The 26,911-nt window shown below is 53.0% G+C and overlaps 1 protein-coding gene across 1 annotated transcript; it reads left to right on the top strand.

The window, feature by feature from the left end:
- Positions 1–15,262: 15,262 nt before the first annotated feature.
- OAF (out at first homolog) lies at positions 15,263–26,462 on the top strand. The gene is made up of 4 exons (XM_038161595.1): positions 15,263–15,647; positions 22,068–22,202; positions 22,648–22,828; positions 24,960–26,462. The coding sequence occupies exons 1-4, from the start codon at positions 15,300–15,302 to the stop codon at positions 25,232–25,234; spliced, it is 939 nt and encodes a 312-aa protein (XP_038017523.1). The 5' UTR covers positions 15,263–15,299; the 3' UTR covers positions 25,235–26,462.
- The last annotated feature ends 449 nt before the right edge of the window (positions 26,463–26,911 follow it).

The raw sequence follows: 26,911 nt of genomic DNA, 5'->3' as shown, positions 1-26,911 counted from the left end.
GCTCTGTCCTGCATTCTCTGTCCTGCATTCTCTTCCCTGCCCTTCTCCCTGTCCTGCATTCTCTGTCCTGCCCTTCTGTCCTGCATTCTCTCTCCTGCCCTTCTCTCTCTCCTGCCCTGCTCTCTGCCCTTCTCTGTCCTGCCCTTCTCAGTGTCCTGCATTCTCTCTCCTGCATTCCCTGCAGCCCTGCAGCAGTGAGCTGGGGCTGCTGCCTGGCACCCTGTGCCCCTGGGGACTCTCTGCTCCAAGGGAACTCTCCGGGGCTCTTTGGAGCTGCACTCTGGAGCAGGGCCCCTCTTTCTGACCCCCCCTCCTCTCCCCCTTTTTCGAGGAGCTCTCAGCTGCCAGCAGGGCTCTGCTGCCGGCCTTGTTAGCCCGAGCTGGAACACTTTCCTTTGAACTCGGCTTGAATGAACATCTCCATGGCGATGGGATCAGGGCTCTGCAACCTGCCCTTCACCCTCGGCGGCGGGCAGGGCTGGGCAGGGATGGGCAGCAGCACAGCTCGGCTGGGCACAGCACGGGGCAGGCAGGGATGGCAGGGCACCCTGGGCACAGCCCGGGGCAGGCAGGGATGGGCAGGGATGGGCAGGGCACCCTGGGCACAGCATGGGACAGGCAGGGCACCCTGGGCACAGCCCGGGGCTGGCAGGGATGGCAGGGCACCCTGGGCACAGCACGGGGCAGGCAGGGCACCCTGGGCACAGCCCGGGGCAGGCAGGGATGGTGCTGTGCTGGAGCTGCCCCAGGGGAGCAGATGCTGGCAGGGCCCTGCTGGGGCTGGAGGAGCTGGGGTGGGGGGAAAGCAAAGCAGATCTCCCTCCACCATCAACAAAACTGAGAGGTTGTGCTGGGGCTGGGGTTCTCTGGGGGAGAAAAAAAGGAAAGGAAAGGAAAGGAAAGGAAAGGAAAGGAAAGGAAAGGAAAGGAAAGGAAAGGAAGGAAAGGAAAGGAAAGGAAAGGAAAGGAAAGGAAAGGAAAGGGAAAGGAAAGGAAAGGAAAGGAAAGGAAAGGAAAGGAAAGGAAAGGAAAGGAAAGGAAAGGAAAGGAAAGGAAAGGAAAGGAAAGGAAAGGAAAGGAAAGGAAAGGAAAGGAAAGGAAAGGAAAGGAAAGGAAAGGAAAGGAAAGGAAAGGAAAGGAAAGGAAAGGAAAGGAAAGGAAAGGAAAGGAAAGGAAAGGAAAGGAAAGGAAAGGAAAGGAAAGGAAAGGAATTCTCCTGCTGTATCCAAACTCAGCTTTTCCCCTCTTTTCCCCTCATCTCTCCCACAGCCATCCCCATCTCTGCTCCTTCACCTCCATGAAGGGAAGGTGGCTTCCTCCATGGCTTAGGAAGTGCTGCTGCCCAGGGAGGTTCTCCCTTGCTCCCAGGGACCATCTGCCTGTTTGCTGCTCAGATTCTCCTCCTTATCCCCCCTCTGGCTCCCCCAGAAGGAAGGTCCCCCTCTTTGGGCTCTTAGGAAACTTGACCTTTCCAGTTCTGCTGCCTGTGCATCACCCCCAGCCCTGGCCAGCCTGGCCACCACATAAAGAGCCACTTTATTCCCTGCTGTCCCACTCCTGCTCCCAGCCTGACCCACGTGGGCCGGGCTCCTTGGCAGGAGTGGGCTCTCCCCAACAAAATGTGTTTTTTTCCCTCTTGTGCAGTGAGAGGCTGCTTTTGCAGCCAACTCTGTAGGTGGGAAAAGAAAAAAGAAAAAAAAAAAAAGAAGAAAAAAAAAGGGTTTTTTTCCTTGGAATGTTGGGTAAATTCCTTGGGAGCTGCCTCGGGGGAATCACAGTTCAGCTTCCTCTTTTTGGAGGTGATGTAAACAGAGCAGGGCCGCTCCTCTTCATCCTTCCCTCTGCTCCTAAACACCCTGGGCAGGCTGAGCCCTTCCTCTCCCCACTCCAGCAGCCTGGGCTGCCTCTGGGTGCAGAGGGGCTTTCCTGGGGGTTACACCGAGGTCGAGGCCGTTCCAGCTGTGATCCCCCAAAAGGTTTGGGGAGCAGGGCAGGCTGGGCTGAGCGTGGGTCCAGCAGGGACAGGACGGTGAGGCTCAGAGCTCTGAGTGCAGTTGTGCTGCTTTGATTTCCTCTTCCACCTCTTTCTTTCCCCCCCTCCCTCCTCGCAGGGAGCTGGCACAGCTGGATCCCAGCAGGAACTTTTCATTCCCTGTTAATGAGAAACTCCTGCACTTTGTCCCTTGAAACGGAGCCACGCTCCCCACGTGCTGCTGGGGAAGGAATGGCTGAGGTTAAGGGAGAAGGGATGGGGTGGCTCCTGTCCTACACGTGCTCCCAGGGCTGAGCTGGGGAATCAGAGCCTGCCTGGAGCCAGGGAACGGGAATCCATCCCCTCCCCACCTCCCCCAGCCCCATCCTGGCTGTGAGGAGCACGCCAGGCACGGGGCAGCCCCCACACTGCCAAAATCCTGACTCTGGGGCTGCTGGGGTCCTGGAGCTGGACAATGGGGGCCATTCCCTCCTCTGGGGCTGCTGGGGCTGGACGATGGGGTCATTCCCTCCTCTGGGGTGGTGTCCTGGGGCTGGACGATGGGGTCATTCCCTCCTCTGGGGCTGCTGGTGTCCTGGGGGTGGACAATGGGGTCACTCCTCCCTCAGGGGCAATGGGGTCCACTCCTGGGGGGTGGACAATGGGGTCATTTCTCCCTCACCTCCCTGGAGGGCTGGGCCTGGGGGGGAGCAGCTTTTGGGCAGGGCCAGGGAATCCCAGATGGTCCCAAAAGCAGATTCAGGAGGGTGGTGGGAAGCAGGGAAGGGCAGATTTCTCTTCCATGAGCCTCAGGAGCGTTTTCCCTCCTGCCTCTGCTCGGAGCAAGCAAAGCCCAGTGCCCCAGGCTCTGCCTCCCTCCCGCTGTGCTTAGTGCCTCTTATCTCCAGCAGAAGGTCTCTCTTGCCCTGACAGGAGTGCCCTGACCCGTCTGGCTCCATCCCAGCCAGGAATTCGAGATCTCTGGCACTCCTGGCCCTGAGCTGTGAAGGGAACCTGATGTGATTTCTCCTCTCAGTTAATCCTGGGCTGCAGAATTCCTCAGAGCCGGGAGGAAATTCCTCAGCCGGCAGCAGCAGGAGGGATTCTCTCAGCCTGGCACTTGCAGCTCCAAGCCTGGAGCTCCACAAGCAGGAGCATCCTGCCTTGTCCTTAATCCATCCCCGAGCTCCTGCCACGCTGCTTTGGGCAAACAAAGGAGGCTCCCCACTGGCAGCTCGGTGTGATTCCAGCTCTCGAGCCCCCTTGCTGACTCCTTTCACGCTTTTCCTGTTTCCCCGAGTCACCAGCTGATCGTGGAGCCCAGTGGTTTCACTCTGCAGAAAAACCCATCCCAAACTCCAGAGCCAGCTCCAGCCAAAGCTCTCCAGCCTCTGGAGCATCTGAAATTCAGAGTTTAGGCCTTTCCTGAGGGAGGGTTTGGGATTTGAGTCTCCATTTTTTTCGGGTGGCTTCTCAAAAGGTGCTGCTGATTTCTCTCACCTGCCTCAGAAAGGGAAGGAAAATATTCCCAGCTCTGGAGGCTTCTCAGCTTTTGCATTCCTGCTTCCCCCAGCTCCCTAAAGGGGGAGGGTGAGGAACAGGAAACTCTCAGACAGCTGGGATTTTTCACCAGAACCCGACAGAATGCCTGAGCTCGGCAGCTGTGCTTTGAGGTGGGTCGTAAAATGACACAGCAGCTCGGCTGGGGAGCAGGGAGAGCAGGGAGAGCAGGGCTGGGGGAAGCCCCTGCTCTGAAAGGACTGGGAGAGGGAAAAAAACCAAAACAAAACCAAAAAAAACCCAAAGCAAAACAAAAAAAAACCCAAAAAACCCCAAAAAACCCCAACAAACACAAAACCAACAACAATGAAAAAAAAAAAAAACCAAAACAAAAAACACCAAAAAAAAAAAAGAAAAAACAACCCTCAAAAAACCCCCCCCACACAAAAAAAAACCCCCCAAAATTCTGGAAAGACTGACTGGAGAGATGAAAAATATTCCTGTAAAGTCTGCCCCAGTGCCCAGCTGGAGCTGCTGTGGTTCCCCAGTGGTGTGGCAGCAGGGGGAAGGGTCTCCTGGAAGAGTTTGGGCTCCTTGGCTGGCCTCGTGCTGCTCCTGCCTGATCCGAGGCAGGGATGGTTGATTTGGTTCTGCTTTGCTCCATCCCCCAAACGCCACATCAGCAGCAAACTGCAGGATGACCTCAATGAGGAACAGATTGTCCCCTGGCCTGCCTCCATCTCCTGCCCACGGGGACATCAGCCTTGAGCTGGGGACAGGGAGATGGGGGAGGCTGGGCTGAGTCCAGGAGCCACGCGGCGGGATAACGGCGGTGGGGGATGGAGTGGGGTTTGGGAGCTGGAAAAGGGTTTGGGAGATTTAAAAGGGTTTGGGATTACAGCAGGGTTTGGGAGCTGCAAAAGGGTTTGGGAGCTGGGAAAGGGTTTGGGATTACAGAGGTTTTGGGAGCTGGGAAAGAGTTTGGGAGCAGGAAGAGGGTTTGGGAGTTGGAAAAGGGTTTGGGAGCAGGAAAAGGGTTTGGGAGATTTAAAAGGGTTTGGGAGCTGGCAAAGGGTTTGGGAGCTGGAAAAGGGTTTGGGATTACAGCAGGGTTTGGGAGCTGGAAAAGGGTTTGGGAGCTGGGAAAGGGTTTGGGAGCTTGAAGAGGGTTTGGGATTACAGCAGGGTTTGGGAGCTGGAAAAGGGTTTGGGATTACAGCAGGGTTTGGGAGCTTTAAAAGGGTTTGGGAGCAGGAAAAGGGTTTGGGAGCTGGGAAAGGGTTTGGGAGCTGGGAAAGGGTTTGGGATTACAGCAGGGTTTGGGAGCTGGAGAAAGGTTTGGGATTACAGGAGGGTTTGGGGACAGGAGCAGGCTTTGCAAGGTGCAGGAGGGTTTGGGAACTGTAGCAGGATTTGGGAATCACAGCAGGGTTCGGGAGCTGCAGCAGGGTCTGTCTGTCTGTCTGTCTGTCTGTCTGTCTGTCTCAGAGCAGGGTGGGATTTCCAGCCCTGCTGGGGGTCCCTGCTCAGCCCGGGGCCGGTCCCTGTGTGCATCCCCCGAGCCAGGCCCTGCCCTGTGCCCGCAGGGCACTGCCCCCATTCCCGATCCCCGGGGTAAAACCTGCCCCAGAAGGATAATCCCATTGTTTATTCCATGAAATCAGAGGCTTTTTGCTGTTCTCACACAGCTGGGAGCCCAGGAAAAGCAGGAGGCTCTGCTGTGCCACTCTGGCATCTGGTGTGGAACAGCTCGCAGGCACCCACTGCCCAATTCCCAGGTATCTATTTCCCAATTCCCAGCCAATTATTTCCCAATTTCTATCTATTTCCCAATTTCCAGCTATTATTTCCCAATTTCTATCTATTTCCCAATTTCCAGCTCTTTATTTCCCAATTTCCAGCTCACTCATTCACTCCCAAGTCCCATCTCATTCCTTCCAGCCTGAATCAGGCTGGGATTTGGGGGATGCTGATGCTCTGCCCATGTCCTCCATCCCAGGAAATGGGTTTGGCTGGAGGAACCTTAAATCAGAGATGGGGTGGCGAAAGGGGGGACTCTGTCCTGGTCATCTCCAGCTGCTTGTTTCAAGCTGATCCCAACGAGGAGAAGGAAATTAAAAGGAAAAAAAAAAGAAGTTAAAAAAATAAATAAAATAAAATAAAATAAAATAAAATAAAATAAAACAAAATAAAATAAAATAAAATAAAATAAAACAAAAAAACCAAAATAAAATAAAATAAAATAAAATAAAATAAAATAATATAATATAATATAATATAATATAATATAATATAATATAATATAATATAAATTATATTACAGATAATATAATATAGTTATAATTCTATAATAATATATATTATAGTAGATATAATTATGATATTTTATAATATATAGTTATTATATATACACTATAATATAATTATAAATATATAATATAATATAATATAATGAAATATAATATAATATAATAATATAATATAATAATATAATATAATATATAAATATATATAACATAACATCCTATCATATCAAATCTGATTTACAAAACAATTTCCAATAAATTTTAAGACCCCCATTGACACAAATGCTGTCCCCAGGTGTCCATCTGTCCATAAATAAACTAAACTGACATTTTGGGTGAACTTGGCTTTGGTTTTGGGGTTTTTTGGAGCTGTTTGACTCAGAGGCTGCTGAATCCTGCCTCAGCATCTCAGGAAAGCACAGGAAATATTTCCAGTTCCATCTGCCAGAGAAATATTTGCGTTTTCCTCCAGGCTGATTTTTTGAACATAAATTGTTGGGGTTGGGGGTTTTGGGGAGGGGGTTGCTGCTTCCCAGTGAGATTCCACAAAATAGGTATTTTCTTTTGCTCTGGAAAAAAAAAAAAAAAAGAAATTCAGGCCAGTGCAGATGCTCAAATGCCAAACGACTTTCAAGCACGAGAAAATGTTGGAATAGCAAGAATGAAACATATGGCACTTGGGAGGAAGGGAAAAGCACAACTGTAAAGCTGAACCGAGGGTGTTTTAATATTCAGAATGAAAATGCTTTCTTTTTGCTGAAGGCAGCCAGAATTTGAAGCAGACCTGGTTATTTTCTGGAATTGATTTATTTTTTTTTTACCCCCCCCCCAAAGACAAACAGAATTATTGATTGTGATTGTTTGGATTGTGGCTGGATTAGGTCAATTATTGCGTCACTTCAGTGGGAAAAAAAAACCAAATGAGACCTTTAGGAACTTATTTTATGTGCAAGTGGAAGAAAATGGAAACTACCAATGAGATTTTTCCAGTTTAAGGCAAAAATAGTCCCCACTGTGTCTGCTTGGTGAATCTGAGACAGCTCTGCCTTTCAACACAGGAGGGGAAAATCCCCAAATCCTTCATTTTCTTCTTGCTCTTTCACTGCACACAGGAAAATCTGGGGGGAAATGTCAGGTTCTCCTGAGCTCCCAAAAATCCCTGCCCGGCTGAGGATCCCCCACAGCTCCCAGGACCTTGGGCTGGAAGATTCTGCCTTCTCCTGCATGCAAAAAAAAAAGCAAAAAAATGGCATTATTTTCACCATTTACTCCACGAAACCTTCCCCATTTCGCTGCCTTGCCCTGTGAAATGTGGCTCAGAATATGGGATATTGTTGGGAAAATAACAGAATAAATATAATTTCCAGCATATTATTGGAAAAAAAAAATACATGGGAAAAATAAATTATTGATAAATAAAAAATAAATTAAATTAAAATAAAAATAAATAAACATATATATAATTGGAAAAATAAATCCCATCTAAATGGGATTCAGAGCTGTGGGGAAGAGGAGCTTCCCTGACCCTTTTTGCAGCCGGAGCACAGCACCTCATTAACCTTGGCTGATGCTTTGTGTTTTTATTGCTCATCAACCCCTCCTGGTCCCCCTCTCCGGCTCCTCTCCTCTTCTGTGGGTTGTGATTCTTCTCCAAACGTCCATTTTATAAATCACTTTAATTAGTTTTAGATCACCCTGCTGTATTTACGGCGCTTGATTTAGGGTTCAGATTGCTCCCGTTACATCTCCTGTATTGCTTTGATTTTATTTATGGTGGTTCTGGTGCATTTGCATTGCTTCCCTTAGATGGATATCACTTTGGCTGGATTTACAGTGTATTTCTCCTGTTAGATTTATAGCACTTTAATTAGATTTATATCCTTTTAGAATTTGAGGGCTTTGCTGAGATTTATAATATCTCTCCCACCAGCTGGGCCTCTCGTGGAAAATTCACTTCCTTTTTGTTTTAAAGGATATTAACTCCACCCTGGCATCTATCTGCTCTCTGGTCAGCCTCCCAATTAAAAATTCACCACTCGGAGGTTTTTATTTTCCCCCTTGAATTTCCACGGGAATCATTCCAGCCTGAACTGCGCTGGCTCCGATTAACCCCTGCCACGCCAGCAGCAGCAGGGACGTGGTGGGGTGCCTGGATTCCTCGGGAGTGCAGGGACACTTGGAGAGGCACCACTTTTATGGAATGGTTTGGGTTGGAGGAGACATGAAAGCTCCTTCCCCCCATGCCGGCCGGCCCCGGGGGCTGTTGTTTCAGATGTTCCCAGCAGGAGATTTGGTTCCTTTCATGGGAACGCAGGGCTCAGAGCAGTTGCTGCTCCCAGCCCTCGCCTGTTTTTATCTCCAAAAACACCGAGGGCACGAGCTGGTGGACTTTAATGAACTTTGACCTCCTGGATTGCTTCATTCCCAAAATGCACGGAGCTTTCTGTGTGCCCTGGGGTTTGCACTCCCCCCGCGGGGCACTGGGGCTGGGCTGTGGGACAATCCTGCAGAGCTTCCCACCTTTCCAGAGCCTTCCCAAACATTCCCATCCCTGCAGAGCTTCCCACCTTTCCAAAGCCTCCCAAACCTTCCCATCCCTGCAGAGCTTCCCACCTTTCCAAAGCCTTCTCCCATCCCTGCAGAGCTTCCCACCTTTCCAAAGCCTCCCCAAAGCCTTCCCCCATCCCTGCAGAGCTTCCCACCTTTCCAAAGCCTTCTCAAACATTTCCATCCCTGCAGAGCTTCCCACCTTTCCAAAGCCTTCCCAAACCTTCCCATCCCTGCAGAGCTTCCCACCTTTCCAAAGCCTCCCAAACCTTCCCATCCCTGCAGAGCTTCCCACCTTTCCAAAGCCTTCCCAAACATTTCCATCCCTGCAGAGCTTCCCACCTTTCCAAAGCCTCCCAAACCTTCCCATCCCTGCAGAGCTTCCCACCTTTCCAAAGCCTTCCCAAACCTTCCCATCCCTGCAGACCTTCCCACCTCTCCAAAGCCTTCCCAAACCTTCCCATCCCTGGAAATGGCTGCCAGGTTTTCCCTCTGCCCCCTGAGGGCAGCTTTCACAGGATCCCAGAACGCCTGGAGTTGCAAGGGACATTAAAACTCGTTTTGTCCCATGAACAGGCACATTTCCACCAAACCAGGCTGCTCCAAACCCTGGCTTTGGACACTTCCAGTCTTCAGAAGCCTTTTTTTCCATGGGGTTTAATGAGATTCCTGTATCCCTGCAGCATTTGAGAGCCACACAGGCCAAGAGCTGAGTCCAGGAAAGGAAAAAAATAAATTATTTCATCTCCCAACGTCGTCATCGTGCCCTGCTCTCCTTTTTCTCTCCCTGACCTCCCCCTCTTTGTGTTCATTCCCTGTGTGAGCAGGACAGGGGCAGGAGGGGGGGGAGGAATGTGCTGCAGAGATCCTGCTGCTGGCTAGTTGGATCCAGATGTGAAGGGAAGGACACAAAAGGGCTGGAGCAGGGAAAGCAGGAACACCAAGCCTGACTTAAACACAAGGAGAAAGGGAATTCCACCCTCCAGGTACAACTTCTTGTCACTGTGGGACGCGAAATAACACCACGCAGACACGCTGCTCTGGTCAGGGTAAAAAGAGACTTTTTAATTTCTAACTCCAACATTTAAAGATTTCTAAAAGTGACAGTGGATGGGAGGGTGACAGTGCCACCTCTGCAGTGACACTGGACAGACCAGCAGCCCGTCAAATGTCTCCTCCTCCATAAAAGACTGCAAACCAATTTACAGAAAGGGTGTGAGAAAGTTCCTTACAAGAATGCAAACACCAGAAGGCTGAGAAAAACTTAAAAAATCAGGGTGACAACTTCTGCCCTCAGCAGAGGGCAGGGGAGCAAAAGGGACACCTGCCCAAACCTGCAGTGCCACGGGAGGCACCCACAGAGGAGCTTTCACTCATCTAAGGAGGAGTGCTGACCCTGAGGGAGATTTTTCCAATCATCTCCTTGTGCTTCCCAAATCCACACCATCAGTGGGAACTCTGGTGTCTCCTGGAGGTCCAGACCCTTCCACGGGATCCTCCCAGCTCTCTTGGCCTTCCTAAGGAAGGGCAGCCCAGTTTTGGCTGGGTGATCTCCTCCAGCTCCCACAATTCAGGGTTTTTTCCTCAGGGCTTTGGGATCCTCACCTGGATTGTGTGGTGGGGCTTCAGAATGATTATTTTGTGGCGCTTCCCTCTTCCACCAAACGCCAGGTTTGTGCTCTTGAGCCCCTACTCATGAACTGATCCAGGAGAAAAGGGGCAGAACCCCTCCTGCACACCCCAAAAACCTCCCCCGCTGCTGCCCTTCCCCCGGGGCCCTTCCCACCCTCCCCGCAGCCGCATCAAAGAGCGCGGAACCCCAATTAATCGGGACAACATCTCTGGACGAGCATCTGCAGCAGCTTTCAAGCACTCCATCAACTTCCCGGCGCTCTGCTCGTTTAATTACAGCCAGGCTGCTGCGCTGCTCAACCCCTTAATTGCCCCGGACGGAGAAGAGGGTGGTAAGCAGGTCAGAGCCAGGAGATGCTGGGCATTGTTCGACGCCACCAAAGCCGTTTTCCACCCCCATTCAGGAGCTTGGTTTGTGTGATTGCCAAGGAAAGGAGGGCATTCAGGAGGGGCGGCAGGGAACGCTCGGGAGGGACGCGGAATTGCTTTTAATTAATGAGAAATGACTCGAAGCTTGGTTCCTTTCTGCAGCAGTAAGGTCTCCACTGAACGCCACAACACAAATCCTTTCCCAGGGCTTCAGATCAAGCCACAGGTCCTCGGCAGTAATATTCCTGATAATAGCTGGGGTTTAGGCTACAAGTTGAGGGACCAGGAGAGTGAAAAAAAAATCCAATTAACTCTCCCTGAGCTCTTTCAGCTCTGTATTGCCGGGAACAATGGCAAATAGCTGGGGTTTGTGTGTTCAGCTCCCCAAAATGCTTGCCCTGATTGAATCCTTCAAAAGGCACTGATGGTTCTGTCGTGTAGCTGTAAAAGTGGTTTGGCACGAAAAATGAAGGATGGGAGATTAAAGAGCTCGAGGCAGAAGGTTTGGGCCTGACCCCTGCCCTCAGTTACACCGACTGGAGTTGGGATTAACACCAGAGTAAACAAAATGAGGAATGCAGGCACTGAGCAGGCAGCCGAAGCTCGTTCTTGGTGGATTTTAACTTGGAAGACTTCAGATCTGAGTGGGGTTTGCAGAACGCAACCAAAAGTCTGGGTTCCCTCCCCCTTGGCTTCACATTCCTGCCCTGAGCTCCATCTGTGCGAGCAGTTACAGAGTGCTGGAAGGAGCTCCGGGCTCAGGCAGGGAAAGGAACCTGCTGGGGCCAGGGCAGGGGACAGAAAACCGTGGTGAGATCCCGCTCCACCCAGCCCCACGCTGCTGCCCAGCTCCGGCAGGGCCAGGATTTTCCTGCTTGCCACATTTGTGGGCACTCCTGGTGTGTTCTGAGCGGGCAGAACCTGCTGTGGAATTTAATTTTATTTCACTTTTATTTTTTATTTCCTTTTATTTTGATTCTTTTGGTGGTTTTGGGGGGTTTAGGTTTTTTTTTTTTTGTTGTTGTTGTTTTGTTTTGGGTTTTTTGTGGGGTTTTTTTTTTTGTTTTGTTTTGATTTTTTTGTTTGTTTGGTTTGGTTTTTGGGGTTGTTTTGTTGTTTGTTTTTTTGTTGTTGTTGTCGGAGGGGTACAACCCCTACACAGCTCAGAGGCATTCCTGGATCGGGTGAAAGGAGAAGATGCTGCAGATATTTCTGCATCACCCCGGCAGCACCACACAGCAGCAAGTGGGTGGCGAGTGCAGAAGACGAGGTGGCTGCAAACACTTTGATCCGCCTGGAAAATGCGCGTGCGGGGAAGGCTCCTGCGGGCAGAGCTGCGTGTGGATGCTGCAGCACCCCTCACCCCCCTGCCCTGCTTTTCCCTCGCTTGCCAGGGCTCCGAGCGAGGCTTTGAGCCCGGTTTTAGTGGGCATCGATCCCTTGGTGGTTTTCCAGGTTGCCAGCGTGACGCGGAGCTCCGAGGTGAGGAAGAGGAAGGGAGGATTTGCAGCTTGGCCCAATCCCCGTGGTTTTCCCCAGGGATGACAGGAGGCACCAAGGCAAGCCCTGGGTCACATTGCACCTCCTGCTCCCACGCACTGGAGCTTCACAGCTCAGCTGGGATTTTAGCAGGGCATTTCCCCCCTTAACCAATTTTAATGGAAGTTTTCTCCCAGTAAAAACCAGCACATTTTCCCCCTCAACCTTGTGGCTGAAGTATTTGAATGGAAGTTTTCTCCCACTAAAAACCAGCACATTTTCCCCCTCAACCTTGTGGCTGAAGTATTTGAATGGAAGTTTTCTCCCACTAAAAACCAGCACATTTTCCCTCTTTAACCTTGTGGCCGAGATATTTTAATGGAAGTTTTCTCCCAGTGAAAAGCAGCACGTTTTTTTCCCCTCAACCTTGTGGCTGAGATATTTTAATGGAGGTTTTCTCCCAGTAAAAAGCAGCACATTTTCCCCCCTTAACCTCGTGGCTGAGATATTTTAATGGAAGTTTTCTCCCAGTAAAAACCAGTATGTTTTCCCCCTTTAACCTCGTGGCTGAGGTATCTTAATGGAAGTTTTCTCCCAGTAAAAAGCAGCACGTTTTTTTCCCCTCTTAACCTCATGGCTGAGATATTTTAATGGAAGTTTTCTCCCACTAAAAAGCAGCACATTTTCCCCCCTTAACCTCGTGGCTGAGGTATTTTAATGGAAGTTTTTTCCCAGTGAAAACCAGCACATTTTCCCCCTCAACCTTGTGGCTGAAGTATTTGAATGGAAGTTTTCTTCCAGTAAAAACCAGCACATTTTCCCCCCTTAAACTCGTGGCTGAGGTATTTTAATGGAAGTTTTCTCCCACTAAAAACCAGCACATTTTCCCCCCTTAAACTCGTGGCTGAGGTATTTTAATGGAAGTTTTCTCCCAGTGAAAACCAGCACGTTTTTTTCCCCTCAACCTTGTGGCTGAGATATTTTAATGGAAGTTTTCTCGCACTAAAAAGCAGCACATTTTCCCCCTTAACCTCGTGGCTGAGGTATTTTAATGGCAGTTTCCTCGCAGTAAAAAGCTGCAATGTGCTCACATACCAGAAAATCTTGGCCCAGATGATTAGCATTCGGTCGGGCTGATCCTGCAAGGGGAACATTGAGCTGTGGGGAATGTTTCACCTTCCCTGGGCTTCAGGAAAGCTTCCATCCATGCAGCTGCCTCGCAGCAGCAAACAGCCAAGGCAGAAAGGCACCAAAGCCTTGCTTTGGCCACTCAGACCTGTCCCAAAGTCCTGCAGCTGCACTTGCTCTTCAGGAATTCTCTTCACTGTCACCTGCTGACCTCTCTGTCCCTTGGCACCTTCCAGTCCCTTCCAAATCCCAGCAAAACTGTCCCTCCTGTGCTCCCTGATTGTTTTTCTGCTCCCTGCTACCTCCCAAACAGCTCCTTGCTCTTTAATTCTGTTTCCTGCCAGCATTTCCAACCCCCTGTCTGTATTTCTTATCTGTGCGTGCATTCATTTCTGGGCCTGGGCAGTTCCCAGGTCAGAACTGCAATCTGCAGGAGCGCTCCAGCATTCCTGGCAAGCTGCCGAGCCTCGGGAAGAGCTCCCTGAGCCAAAGGGATGATTTCCTCTGCTCCAGGAGCTACCAGGAGGAAAAGAACACCCTGTACTCCCAGGCTGCAGCAGCACAGCCAGGGACGGTCCCAAAGCACCTCTCACACCCCGGGATCCAGAGCTCAGATAAATCCTGAATCAGCCCCAGTGCCGCAGGGGTGTGGATTCCAGATCCGGGAATCCAAATCTGGATTGGATTCAGATTTGAATCTGAAATTGCACTGGAGGTCCTCTAAGGGTTTTTTGTGCCCACTGACCTCATGGCCCTCTTCCCTCCAGCCCCTGCTGGGATCCTCCTGGTTTTTTGCATAATCTCCTCTGAATAAATTCGCTGTGTGAGTGGGGCCTTCTCCTTTTGCAGCTTTTGTCATGAGGATCTTTCTGTGCCTTGCTACCTCGTGGGCCCTCCCTCTCTTTTTGTATCCGAGCTGAGCCATTGCTTTCCTCCCTCCTTGGCACCTCTGAACTTTTCCTTCTCTTATTTTTAGCACTGCTATTGTCCTGGAAAACGTTTCAAGGAGCCAATTTTGCTTGAGGGGAGCTGTGAAAATTTAGGGTTAAAGCTTGTGTGAGGTCACACAAAAAAAGCACTATTTGGACAAGAGTGATTTCCCTGCCTGGAAGCGTGGCTTTAAATGGTTGCTTCCATTTATTTCTGTGCTCCTCCTCACAAAGCTCTTTCTCGGAGGCCCTGATCCTGCTGCCACAGTGACCTTTGTGTTTGCAGAGAGACCTTTTGAAATCAAAGGGGCCCTTCAGCAGCATCTGCCCATCTGGAAATGATCACAGGACCGGGAAGGTGAAGGGCAGACTGGGGGCGTTTGGAGAGCGAGCTGCAGGCTCTGAAGCAACACAGATCCCTCATTTCTGGGAGAGAGGCTCAGAAGGTGTCCCAGTTACATCCTCAGGGACAGGGATGCCTCCAGCGTGGCTCACACCAGACCTGTGGCACTGGGAGCCTGAGGAATCACATCAATATCGATTGACTTGCAGCAAGAACATGTTCAGGAAACTGAGTGCATTTCACTGTGGCTGCCCCATCCCTGGAGGTGTTCAAGGCTGGCTTGGATGGAGCTCTGGATGATGGATCCGCGGGGTCAGGGCTGTGTTTGATGGATCCATGTGCTCATCCAGGGCTCTGGGCGATGGATCCATGTGCACATCCAGGGGTGTGTTTGATGGATCCATGAGCACATTTGGGCTCTGGGCGATGGATCCATGTGCTCATCCAGGGCTCTGAGTGATGGATCCATGTGCACAGCCAGGGCTGTGTTTGATGGATCCATGTGCTCATCCAGTGCTCTGGGCGATGGATCCATGTGCTCATCCAGGGCTCTGGGGGATGGATCCATGTGCACATCCAGGACTCTGGATGATGGATCCATGTGCTCATCCAGGGCTCTGGGCGATGGATCCATGTGCACATCCAGGACTCTGGATGATGGATCCATGTGCACATCCAGGGCTGTGTTTGATGGATCCATGTGCTCATCCAGTGCTCTGGGCGATGGATCCATGTGCTCATCCAGGGCTGTGTTTGATGGATCCATGTGCTCATCCAGTGCTCTGGGCGATGGATCCATGAGCACATCCAGGGCTGTGTTTGATGGATCCATGAGCACATCCAGGGCTGTGTTTGATGGATCCATGAGCACATCCAGTGCTCTGGGCGATGGATCCATGAGCACATCCAGTGCTCTGGGCGATGGATCCATGTGCGCAGCCCGCTCTCGGCCGCCTCCCGCCGCCGCCCCGCCCGGCCCGGCGCTGTTCCTTTAACGACGGGGCGGGCGCTGCTCGGCGGGGCCGTCCCGGGTCCGGGGGGAAGTGACGGCCGGGGGGCGAGGGCAGAGCCCGCGCGGGGCGGGCGGGCTCTGAATGAGCCGGGCGAGCGAGCCACCCCCGCGGGGCCGGGGCCGCCTTCCCCCGCCGCCTTCCGCGCTCCGCCCGCGCCCCCCGCCCCATGCGCGCCCCTGCGCTGAGCCCGGGCCGGGGGGGATGCGCCGCCCGCGGCCGCGGCTGCCGGCGCTGCCCGCGCTGCTGTGGCTGGCGCTGGCCCCGCTGCCCGGCCCCGCGGCGCGGGCAGAGCTGCGGGTGCGGGTGCGGCTGCCCGGCGGGCAGGTGACGGAGGAGAGCCTGCAGGCCGACAGCGGCGCCGACTGCGTCAGCCTGGAGCTAAGGGCGGCCGACGGCGCCCTCGTCACGCTCACGGCGGATTTCAGACAGGTACGGGGCGGGGGAGAGCATCCCCGGGGGGTTCGGGCTGGGACAGAGCGGGGAGAGCATCCCCGGGGGATCGGGCAGGGAGCGAGCTCGGGAGAGCATCCCCGGGGAGTCCAGACCGGTATGGAGCGAGGAGAGAGCATCCCCGGGGTTTTGGGCAGGGACAGAGAGGGGGGAACATCCCCGAGGGATTGGGCAGGGAGCGAGCTCGGGAGAGCATCCCCGGGGGGGTTCAGACCGGTATGGAGCGAGGAGAGAGCATCCCCGGGGGTATTGGGCAGGGAGCGAACTGGGGAGAGCATCCCCGTGGGGGGTTCAGACCGGTATGGCATCCCCGGGGGTTTCGGATAAGAACGGAGCTGGGAGAGCATCGCCGGGGGGTTCGAGCTGGGAGCGAGCTGGGAGAGCGTCCCCGGGGGTTTCGGATAAGGGAACTGGGAGAGCATCCCCGGGGGTTTCGGATAAGGGAACTGGGAGAGCATCGCCGGGGGTTTTGGGCAGGGACAGAGTGGGGACAGCATCCCCGGGGGTTTCGGCTAAGAACAGAACTGGGAGAGCATCCCCGGGTGCCGCGGGGTCCCGCGGTGGTTCCCGGCGGGGCTGGAGGAGGATAAAGGCTGTGGGATGAGCGCTGGGGATGGAGAGCCTTCCCGTTCTCCTTCCACATCCGAGTCCATCCCAACTCGGAAGCTGGAGAATCTTGGCTGCGGGTCCAGGAGCCAGAAGGACCCTCGGAACGCAGAGGGAAAAGTCCATCCATCCTCCCGCACCGTCGGGGGCTTTGTTTGAGCTCTCCGGCACAGCTCCAGGACACTGAGCCGGGCTTGCTGTCCCCACCGGGTCACACCTGTACCCGGGGCTGCCTCCACGCTGGAAACTGCTGAAAGATCCCAGCGGGGACGGGCAGCAGCTTCCCAGCCGAGTCCAGCAGCTCTGGTGCTCCTGGCTGAGTTGTGAGCAGCACAGTTTTGCACAATTCCTCACGGTTTTGCACGATTCCTCACAGTTTTGCTCAGTTCCTCAAGAGTTTTGCACAATTCCTCATGGTTTTGCACAATTCCTCACAGTTTTGCACAATTCCTCACGGTTTTGCTCAGTCCCTATCAGTTTTGCAGGCTCAGCGCAGCCAGGCAGGGAGCAGGGGCAGGTCTGGGGGGATCTGGGGCTCCGGTGTGGAGGTGTCCGTGCCCTGCTGTAGCTCTGGGATTTCTCTCTCTGCGATGCCGTGGGGTACAGCTGATTCCTCGGGTGGGCTCCTGCTGCCTCTGGGTGTGCGTGAGTGGCAGCTGTCAGTTCTGAGCCCAGCCTCTGCTCCCAGCCCCGAGTCAGGGAGGCGATGCTGCTGAGCTGAAGCCCCAAATCCCACACATCTCATGGGCATGGAGATGCCAAGCCTGGCTGGATGCTGCCCAGGGAAGCACAGTTTGCCCGGGGTGCCGTGGCTGTGTTATCTCATTCCAGCCCCCCATCCTGCCTCTTTGCTCAGGTGGACTTTGCTTTGCAGCAGGAGGAAGCCCAGAGCCATGAGATAGGACGGTGCTGTGGCCCAGCCTGTTGTGAACCTTGGAGCCTTTTTCCAGGGATTGTTCTGGTGCCTGTTCAGTCCCTGCTCAGTCTCAGTCTCCCTCAGATGTCCCTTTTCCTCCCTGAGGTGCCAGCAGCAGCCGTGGTGATTTTGGAAGTGGTGCCGTGTTTCAAATGCTCCAGCGCATGTGCAGGGAAGCAGCCCTGCGACTCCTGTTAAAGAAAATATTAAATAATTGCCTGCCATGGCACACCAGGGAGGTTAGGAGGGGCTCTGAAGCCGTGGATTGCAAACTTGCACATTCCCAGGCCAGGGAAATCCAAACTCACTCCAGATCCTCTAGGCAGGTCCTTTGGGAACCTGGGGTGTGACCTGTGCTGAGCTGGTGATTCTTTCAGCATTTTTCACTTGCTTCAGCTCCTCCTGAGACCTCGGAGCTCACCCACAAACCCGACCGAGTGTGTGTTACAGCTTCTCTCCCTCCCATCCTTCCTAGAGCTGAGTTTCTTCTGGGTTGGGGTTCCCTGGAGGTGTTCTGGGTCCATGGGTTAAATCCTGAGCTCCGCAGCCCCTGCTGGAAGCGATGGTCCCTGGAGGGCTTGGCAAACTTCAGGCTTGCAGAAATGCATTCCTCATCCTCAGTTTTGGGGCAGCTGGGGCCTGACTCTGTCTGCTCCGTGGATTTGCTGGAAAATAGCTGGGAAAAGCCAGGGGAACATAAAGGAGCAGGGAGCTGGCTTTGTGGTGAGGTGAGTAATGTGTGAGCAGGCAGCAGCCTGGCCGGGCTTCCCCCTCTGACCTGCTCCAGCTGCACCCAGACAGTTCCCTGTTCTGCCCTGCTGCTCCTCTCGCCCAAATTACACAACTTCTCCCTGCGCTGGAGGTCCTGGGGTTCTGAGTGTTCCCAAAAGCAGCTGGGTTGTTGTCTGCTGCCCTTGAGCCTGATGATGTGGCCAGGATGCTGGGGTTTTTCCACAAATGATTTTTCCATTCCTCTGGCTTAAACTGCAGGGGGTTCATCCAAAGTCAGGCGTTCATTTGCTATTTTTTAAATTATTTTTTATTATTTTTTTTTTTCTCTGCTGGCAGTTTGTGGTTGCCAGAGCAGGGGCTGGAGAAGAAAGGAGCTAAATGAGATCATTGTTGGTTGCTTTGCTCTGACACTGGTGGGACTTGAGCGGTGCCTGGGGCTTCCACAGGGCTGGGATTTTCTTTGCTCTTCCATCCCTGCCTCCTCCAGAGCTGGACCTGCAGGAGCTGTGTCCTGAGAGCACAGCAGGTTATTTTCTCCTTTTCTCCAGGTTATTTCCTTTTCTCCTTGGTGCAGCACAAACTGGGCAGTGTGAGTTCAAACTCGATGTTTTCTGGGCAGAGCAGGGGTGACCTTTTCTTTTCTTGCACTTTGAAAGAAGGGAATGAAAACGCTTCTTTTTTTTCCTGTGGTCAGGCGTAAAATGTATTGCAAAAAAATCAAATTTTGTATTGCAAAAAAAAATAACGAGGGAGCTCAGCACCCTTGACTGTTGTGTCTGATTGGAACGGAGTTGCCAGTTGTTAAACACGGCCTGGGAACGAAGTGGGTGGGTTTATTTCAAGGTCAGCACAAAGATAGAGAGAAGTTTCTCTTCCCTCTCCATTGCTGGAAAAGCTGGGCTTGGAAACCCCAGGGAGGGAGCCTGGGTAGTGTTTTAACCCTTGCACTGCCAGTCCTCTCCGCGTTGATAAAGCTGTTGTGCGATGTTTTTGGGGGGGTGGTGTCAGAGTTTCCTCGTGCCAGGGGGCCACGTGCTAGGTGACAAATCCCCAGGTGGCACGGAAAGCATCTGACCGCAGATTTTATCTGTGTGGTTTGGGAAGTAGCTTCTTCTGGTTTGGGAAGTAGCTTCTTCTCTGAACAGATACCAAAAGCAGGAAATGAGGGACGTTCAGCAGTCTTTGGGAGGGCTCATTAAAACACCCTGGCGTTTGTTACTCTGTAGAATCGTATTTATTGCTCAGAAAATGTGCTTTTTACTGCCCCTCTCCCAGCGCATCCCTGATTTGCCCTTTTAGATAGCTGAATATCAGAGGCAGCACACCCAAATTCTCCGTTCCAGCCATCTCCAGACACAGAGGGGTTAAGAACCATAATCCCCACCCATTCAGGGTAGCTCAGCTGGCTGGACCCTGGGTGTGGATGCCACACCAAGTTCCCTGTGCTGGGCGAACTCCTGGAATTCTGGCCAGCTGTGCCGGATCCCTGGGGATCCACTGGCAGCAGTGCAGAATCGGGCCCAGCAGCGCCGGTGTCACCCCCTGTCCCCTGCAGCACATTCTCCTTTGCCCGTGCCACTGCAAAGGCAAAGCCGGGTCCCCACAGCAGCGCTGATGTCCTTAGGGGAGAGAAATTTGGCAGCAAAGCTGCATGGGCTGCACTGAAGTGATTTATTTCCCTGGGAACTGGTTTGCTCCACTCGCCGTGGATTCGTTGCTGGGCTGGGGAGCTGGACCACACAGGCTTGTAAATCCCTGCTGGGAAAAGAAAAAAAACCCCAAACGGGGGGGCTGAGCTGCTGCCACCCCCCAGGTGACAGCCTCTGGCTGAGGGCAGGCTGGGCAGGGAAGCTGGGTGGTTTCCCTGCTCCTCCTTGGAAGTGCCTTGGGTAGGGACGGGCAGCAGTGGGGTTTTGGGAAGGGGAGCACTGATTTCTGAGCTGAAACAGTGGGATTTTGGGAGCTGGGAGCACTGATTTCTTTGCTGTAAGAGCAGGATTTTGCTTTATAACTTCAAAATATAGAAACTGACTCTCTATAACCAAATATAGAGATTTGACAGACATACAGCCTGGCCATTTACTGCCCAATATACACAAATAAATAAGTGTATTGTTAGCCAATTAAGTCTTACACAGCTCCCTCTGATATTTCCTGTAAATATGAGCTTTGTGACTAAAGAAGGGCCTTTTGTGCATGAAGAAACCGAGTCCTGTCTGCTTATTAAAGCTCTTTTCCCTGTGGAATCTTCTCTGAGCAGCATGGTGTGGTTCTTGCTCCACCTGGGGCTGCAGGGAGAGAGGGATCAAAGCCAGCAAGGATTTGGGAAGAGAAGAGATTGTTTTTGCTCAGGACAGAGTGGTCACTGCAAGGTTCTGGGATTTCCCCCCTCAGAATGCTGCAGGAGCCAGGTCTGTGAAAAAATTGATTTTTTAAAGGTGTTTCAATGCTGGCAACCCAGCCCGTCCCAGTGCATCTCCCTCCATGCTCTGGAAATCCCTGGCTCCTGGAGTTCGGGCAGAGGGAGTTGTGAATTCCTCGTCTGCATCAGCCCTGAGGAGGAAAAGCTGGCCGGCTGAAGGCTAATTCTTAAATAGATGGATCAGGAGGATTAATCAGCTGCTCAGCACGTTCTCATTTTACAAAAATTGCCTCCAACCTGGGAAGTGCTGCGCTGTTTTTAATCTCCTGCCTGTGGAGCTTTTCGGCCTGAATGCAAAACGTGGCTGTCCCTGCTTGCTTTTCCCAGGCTGTTCAAAGGGAACGGGAATTAAATCCGCAGCTGAGGAATATGCCAGAGTCAGCTGCTGGTTGGAGTCCACTCGTCCATGTGCCCTGCGTGCTGTGGGAGCTCCCAGCTGGAAGCTGGAAGGCAGCTGGACCGAATGTGGATGGGGAGTGTGGGCAGTTCCAGTGGTGCCTCAGTGGGACATGTCCCCATTAAATCACTCAGGAAAAAAAAGTAAAAATTCCACAGCAATTTCACAAGAATTTTTGGAATCTCTTTCTTCTCAAGCCTGCTCTTCGTGGTGCAGTCAACAATTGCAGCAGCACGATGATTTCTCCCATCCTGGGGGTGGAAGTGCTGTTCTTGCAGCTGTCCAGATGTGCACTGAATGGCATTCCCTTCTGGGCATGGCAGAGAAGGCAGGAAAGAAATAGTGGGCTCAGTGAGCAGGAAAGCTCAGCTGGAAAAGAGAAATGCTCCCTTCTGGGGCAGAGGGAGAGGCCAGCAGAGCCATCCAGCAGGAACAGCTTGGGAGGAGAGGGATCTGGGCAGCTGGCACAGCTCTGCCTCTGCTCTCCAGCTCTCTCTGGAGGGGTTTGGCTGCAGGGTTGCTCTCCCTGTTCCAGTCCTGCTTAGCCCTTGGGGTGGGCTGGGATGGCTCATTCCCACAGAGGGCACTGATGCCCCTGGAGCCAGAGGCAGGGATTGATCCCTGCAAAGAAATCAGGGTTTGGTGCCAGAGCAGGACGCAGGGTCCTGCTGTTCACCAAGGAGTTCTGTGGCTCTACATGGAGTAACTGTGACTGATTTCCAAGCTGCTCTGGTAAGGACTGCGATCCATGTTATATAAAATGACATCAAATTAGTGACCTGGACAGAAAAGGAAGGCAGCTGCAGCTGATCATAATGGCTCCTCCTGCCTTTAACAATTCCATTTTCACTTCAGTTCCACACGCTCAGGGATGAGTAACTTTCTTCTCCACTGTGCCGCTTGTCAAGAAGCAAGTGAGGGAAGGCAGCAGAGGAAACCTGGGGCTGCTTGCTCAGTAAGGCATGAAGATAATGGCTGTGTGATATTTGCTCAGCAAAACCAAACGAGGCTCCTTGGGGCTTTGCTTCCCTTCTTGGGAAAGCACAGAAACCCCCGGCTGCTGGGTGTGGGACGTGACCTGGCAGCAATTTGGCCTTGCTGCAGTGGGATTGTGAAAACCCTTCACTCTCTACAGACCAGGGATTGTGCTGGAGGCTTTGGGGTGGGACTGGAGCTGGGACCACCCCCCGTGCTCAGGTAACACAAGTGGGAGACCTTTGGCTTTGTTTTAGGGCCGGAGCCTTTCTCTTTGACCCCGACCTCTCAGTTCACCTCACCGATGCCAAAGATTTGCAGCTCTCACTGTTGTATTTCTCTCTGGGGCAGGAGGTGAAGATTTTCCGTGCCTTAATCCTCGGGGAGCTGGAGAGGGGCCAGAGCCAGTTCCAGGCCCTCTGCTTTGTGACCCGGCTGCACCGCAACGAGATCATCCCCAGCGAGTCCATGGCGAAGCTGCGGCAGGTACGGGCTCCCTCCTCCCCTCCAGCCAGGAATTCTCAGAGTTTTCCTGCCTGGATGCCCTCTCCAGGCTCTGCCTGGCTGCTCAGCTCTTCAGCCCACCTCTGGCCAGCCCTCCTGCTTGAGGGGTTTGGTGTTAAGCTGAGTTTGTCAGTGGTATTGATCCAGATTTAGTTGAACCTGATTTGTGTCAGGGGTGTGAAAATCCTTGCCCCAGTGAAGCCAGTGCTGATCTGGGACCATTTATCAGGACAAAACGTGGAGAAACCACCCCAGGCAAGGGTAAAACATGGTGGTTTCAGTACCAACAGGTTATTTGAAGGTGCCTCTCACCCAGGGAGGATGCAGGTGCACATCTGTTCTCACATCTGGTGGGGTCACCACATCACAATGTGCTGTAAGGAATGAGATGCACCCAGGACTGAAGTTCTGGTGATTTCCTCTGCAGAAAAACCCCCGGACAGTGAGGCAGGCAGAGGAGGTGCGAGGCCTGGAGCACCTCAGCATGGACGTGGCTGTGAACTTCAGCAAGGCAGCCCAGCTGAGCTCCCACATCCACAACGTCTGCGCCGAGGCCAGGGAGGCCATTTACACCCGGGAGGAAGATGTCAAGTTCTGGCTGGAGAAAGGTGATTTCCCCGGAGCTGCTCCTGTCAGTGGGCTGGCACGCTGCCGCGGTGGCTCCTGCCAGGTTTCTGGGGATCAGCACTGATTGTTTTGGCTCTGAGGCACATGTGTCACCCTGCCTGTGTGTGAGCAGATCTCACTCCTCCTGCTGGCGCTCCCCAAATGAACCTCGTTTGGGATTTTAAAAGTAACCTTTCACCCGCTCCTCCACCCAGAGGAAACACATTGGTTTTGTGTCTTTTGGCTTACTCTCCCTGGGGCCTTTTGTTCTCCTGGGGTTCCTATTCACATTTAAGTCCCTGGAGATGCTCTGTCCAACCTCCTCCTTGACCTGGGGACTGTGCAGAGATACCAGAGCTGGCTTTGGTGGCTGTCTCCTTTGGCTTTACCTCATGGCAGCACCCTGAGGGTGCCTGCTCACCCTGAGGGGTGCCTGCTCACCCTCAGGGGTGTCTGCTCACTCTGAGGGGTGCCTGTTCACCCTGAGGGTGCCTGCTCACCCTGAGGGATGCCTGTTCACCCTGAGGGTGTCTGCTCACTCTGAGGGGTGCCTGTTCACCCTGAGGGTGCCTGCTCACCCTGAGGGATGCCTGTTCAAGGTGCTGCCAGACCTTGCTTTCCTTGGGATCTTTTATTCCTCCCATGGCTCCCATTCGGATTTAAATCCCAGCAACTCCTGGAAACATTATCCAAGCTCCTCCTCAGCCTGGTGGCTGTGTGAGGATGGCTTTGATGGCTCTGTCCTTTGGTGTCCCTCCATCCTGATCCCTGTGTGTGCTTGCATTTGCAGGGGTGGACGGCTCCATGTTCGAGGTGCTGCCACAGAGCTCGGACCTGCCAGACCTTGCTTTCCTTGTGGTCTTTTATTCTTCCAGTTGTTCCCATTCACATCAAAGTCCCAATAGCTTCTGAAAACGCTCTGTCCAACCTCCTCCTCAGCGTGGGAGCCATGTGGGGATGACGTTGGTGTCCCTCCCCTCCATCCTGAGCCTGTGTGTGCTTGCTCCCACAGGGGTGGACGGCTCCATGTTTGAGATGTGGCCGCAAGGCTTGGACCTGCCAGACCTTGATTTCCTTGGGGTCTTTTATTCCTCCTGTGGTTCCCATTCAGATTTAAGTCCCAATAACCTCTGGAAGCATTGTCCAACCTCCTTCTCAGCCTCGTGGCTGTGTGAAGATGGCTTTGATGGCTCTGTCCTTTGGTGTCCCTCCATCCTGATCCCTGTGTGTGCTTGCATTTGCAGGGGTGGACGGCTCCATGTTCAAGGTGCTGCCGCAGGGCTCAGACCTGCCAGACCTTGCTTTCCTTGGGGTCTTTCATTTCTCCTGTGGTTCCCATTCACATCAAAGTCCCAACAGCTTCTGAAAACGCTCTGTCCAACCTCCTCCTCAGCGTGGGAGCCGTGTGGGGATGACGTTGGTGTCCCTCCCCTCCATCCTGAGCCTGTGTGTGCCTGCATTTACAGGGGTGGATGGCTCCACACTCGAGGTGCTGCCACAGAGCTCAGACCTGCCAGACTTTGCTTTCCTTGGGGTCTTTTGCTCTCCCATGGCTCCCATTCAGATTTAAGTCCCAACAGCTTCTGAAAACGCTCTGTCCAACCTCCTCCTCAGCGTGGGAGCCATGTGGGGACGGCTTTGGTGTCCCTTCCCTCCATCCTGAGCCTGTGTGTGCTTGCTCCCGCAGGGGTGGACGGCTCCATGTTCGAGGTGCTGCCGCAGGGCTCGGACCTGCCAGACCTTGCTTTCCTTGGGGTCTTTCATTTCTCCTGTGGTTCCCATTCACATCAAAATCCCAACAGCTTCTGAAAACGCTCTGTCCAACCTCCTCCTCAGCGTGGGAGCCGTGTGGGGACGACGTTGGTGTCCCTCCCCTCCATCCTGATCCCTGTCTGTGCTTGCTCCCACAGGGGTGGACGGCTCCAGGTTCGAGATGTGGCCGCAGGGCTTGGACCTGCCAGACCTTGCTTTCCTTGGGGTCTTTCATTTCTCCTGTGGTTCCCATTCACATCAAAATCCCAACAGCTTCTAAAAATGCTCTGTCCAACCTCCTCCTCAGCGTGGGAGCCGTGTGGGGATGACGTTGGTGTCCCTCCCCTCCATCCTGATCCCTGTGTGTGCTTGCATTTGCAGGGGTGGACGGCTCCATGTTCGAGGTGCTGCCGCAGGGCTCGGACCTGCCGGAGCTGCAGCGCTGCCGGCTGTGCCCGGACCGCTGGAAGCCGTGCATCTGCAGCTACTCGCTGAGCATCGAGTGGTACCCCTGCATGCTCAAGTACTGCAAGAGCCGCGACGCCGCGGGCAGGGTCTCCTCCTACAAGTGCGGCATCCGCAGCTGCCAGAAGGGCTACACCTTCGACTACTACGTGCCTCAAAAGCAGCTCTGCCTCTGGGATGAGGAAACTTAGAGCCAGGCCAGGCTGCCCAGGGGGGGCTCCTCTGCCCCCAGCGAGGAGCTGGCTGCTCCGAGGAAGGAATGCTGTTCACAGTGGTGCCTTGTGCTCTGTGCCTTTCCTTGTGGCCTCCTGGCCTCCCTCCCCGCTGCCTCGTGCTGTGACAGGCAGGCTCGGCTGGCTGGGTGGTGATGCTCTGGCTCCCTGGAGCAGGAGATGCAGGTTTTGGGGTGAAGCACAGGGAAAGGGGAGTGCTGCCCTGCTCTGGAGCTCAAAGGGCGCTTGCCAGCCTCGAGCTGAGCGGGCAGGGCAAGGATCTTGCTGACCTGACATCTCTGCCACTGAAGATCCCCCTTCGCTGCCTTCACCACCTCCTGGTGACACAACCACGGGGAAACAGCTGGTTTTTGGGACCACAGCCCCTGAACAAGGAGGCTTTGAAGCCCACCCAAAGCAAGAGCCTGCCTGTAGCTTTCCCTAGTGCCTGACTGGCTGTTATATCCCCCTGTGGCTGGAAGAGACGCCGGGGGGATGTAGCCCAGCATCTTGTGCCCCGAAGGGCTGGTAATTAGGGCTTTAATTAATCCCCACCTAGACTAGTGAAGGCCCAACTTTTTGTGTTGGTCTCGTGACTGTTCCACTTAGAAAGAGACATCTAGAGACTCGTGCCTACCACCATAACCCCGTGGTGGGAAGGGGAGAGAAGGATCCCAGGTGGGTTTGGAAGAAGGCAGGATTCCACATCCACGTCCAGTTTTACGTCCTGCTCCGCCAGCTCTTCACAAGAAGCTCTTAAATAACTGTACTGCTTTGCTGTGCCTTGGTTTCCCTCATATGTTAAACAAGGGTGACACTGAAGTTGTCCTTGGCCCTGGAATATTCCTGGAGGGACCAGACAAAAAGCACTGGAAGTGCTGCTCGGGTCTGTGTCCTCTTCCACTCAAATTAGGACAAGCACAGAGGGGAGAGAAGCTCTTGGGGTCTTGAGGAACCCCTGTGCCTCCTGGTGAAAAGCCTTCACAATGTGCCTTTTTGCCTAAAATACAGGAATTTTTGCAAAGAAGAAAAAAAAAAAATTTGGTCACAGTTATTTTTGTATCGATCACTTGAGGGGGTGGGGGGAGAAGGGAAAGGTATTTTAATATTGGAACATGAAGTAAAACACACTTGAAATGATTTTTTTTTAAAAGACAAATTATTTATCATTTGTAAGGTAATAAAATAAACTGATTTTTTTAAAGCATCCTTGGCCTGAAAGTTTCTCTGTGCGTGATGCTCTGTGTGTGAATTCAGATTTGTTCCTTTATGGGAAAGTCTCAAGCGTGCACCTGGTGAAGAGCCATGGACTGGGGGAGAACATGCAGCAATTTTGGACTCAGCAGCGTGACACTGCCCCTCAAGCACCCCATCCTTTCACACCCTCTAGGGAGACAGGTTTGAGGCTCACAGGGAGAGCTTTGGCTCATCCCAAGCAGCTCTGGGAGCTTTGAGCTCGAGCTCTGCTGGATGAACCCATCAGCAGAAGCAGGTCCTGGGGGCTGGGGGCTGCTTCACTCTCCCAGTGGTCCCATGAGGCTTCTCTGGGTGTGGAAAATACTCCTGGTGAACGGAGAAAACATTCTGGTGAGTAGAGAAAATATTCTGGTGAATAGAGAAAACATTCTGGTGAATAGAGAAAACATTCTGGTGAGT

This window comes from Motacilla alba, chromosome 24 (assembly GCF_015832195.1).
Source record: "Motacilla alba alba isolate MOTALB_02 chromosome 24, Motacilla_alba_V1.0_pri, whole genome shotgun sequence".
NCBI lineage: Eukaryota > Metazoa > Chordata > Aves > Passeriformes > Motacillidae > Motacilla > Motacilla alba.
Note: the sequence above shows the minus strand (reverse complement) of the source record. Positions and strands in the feature narration are given on the sequence as shown.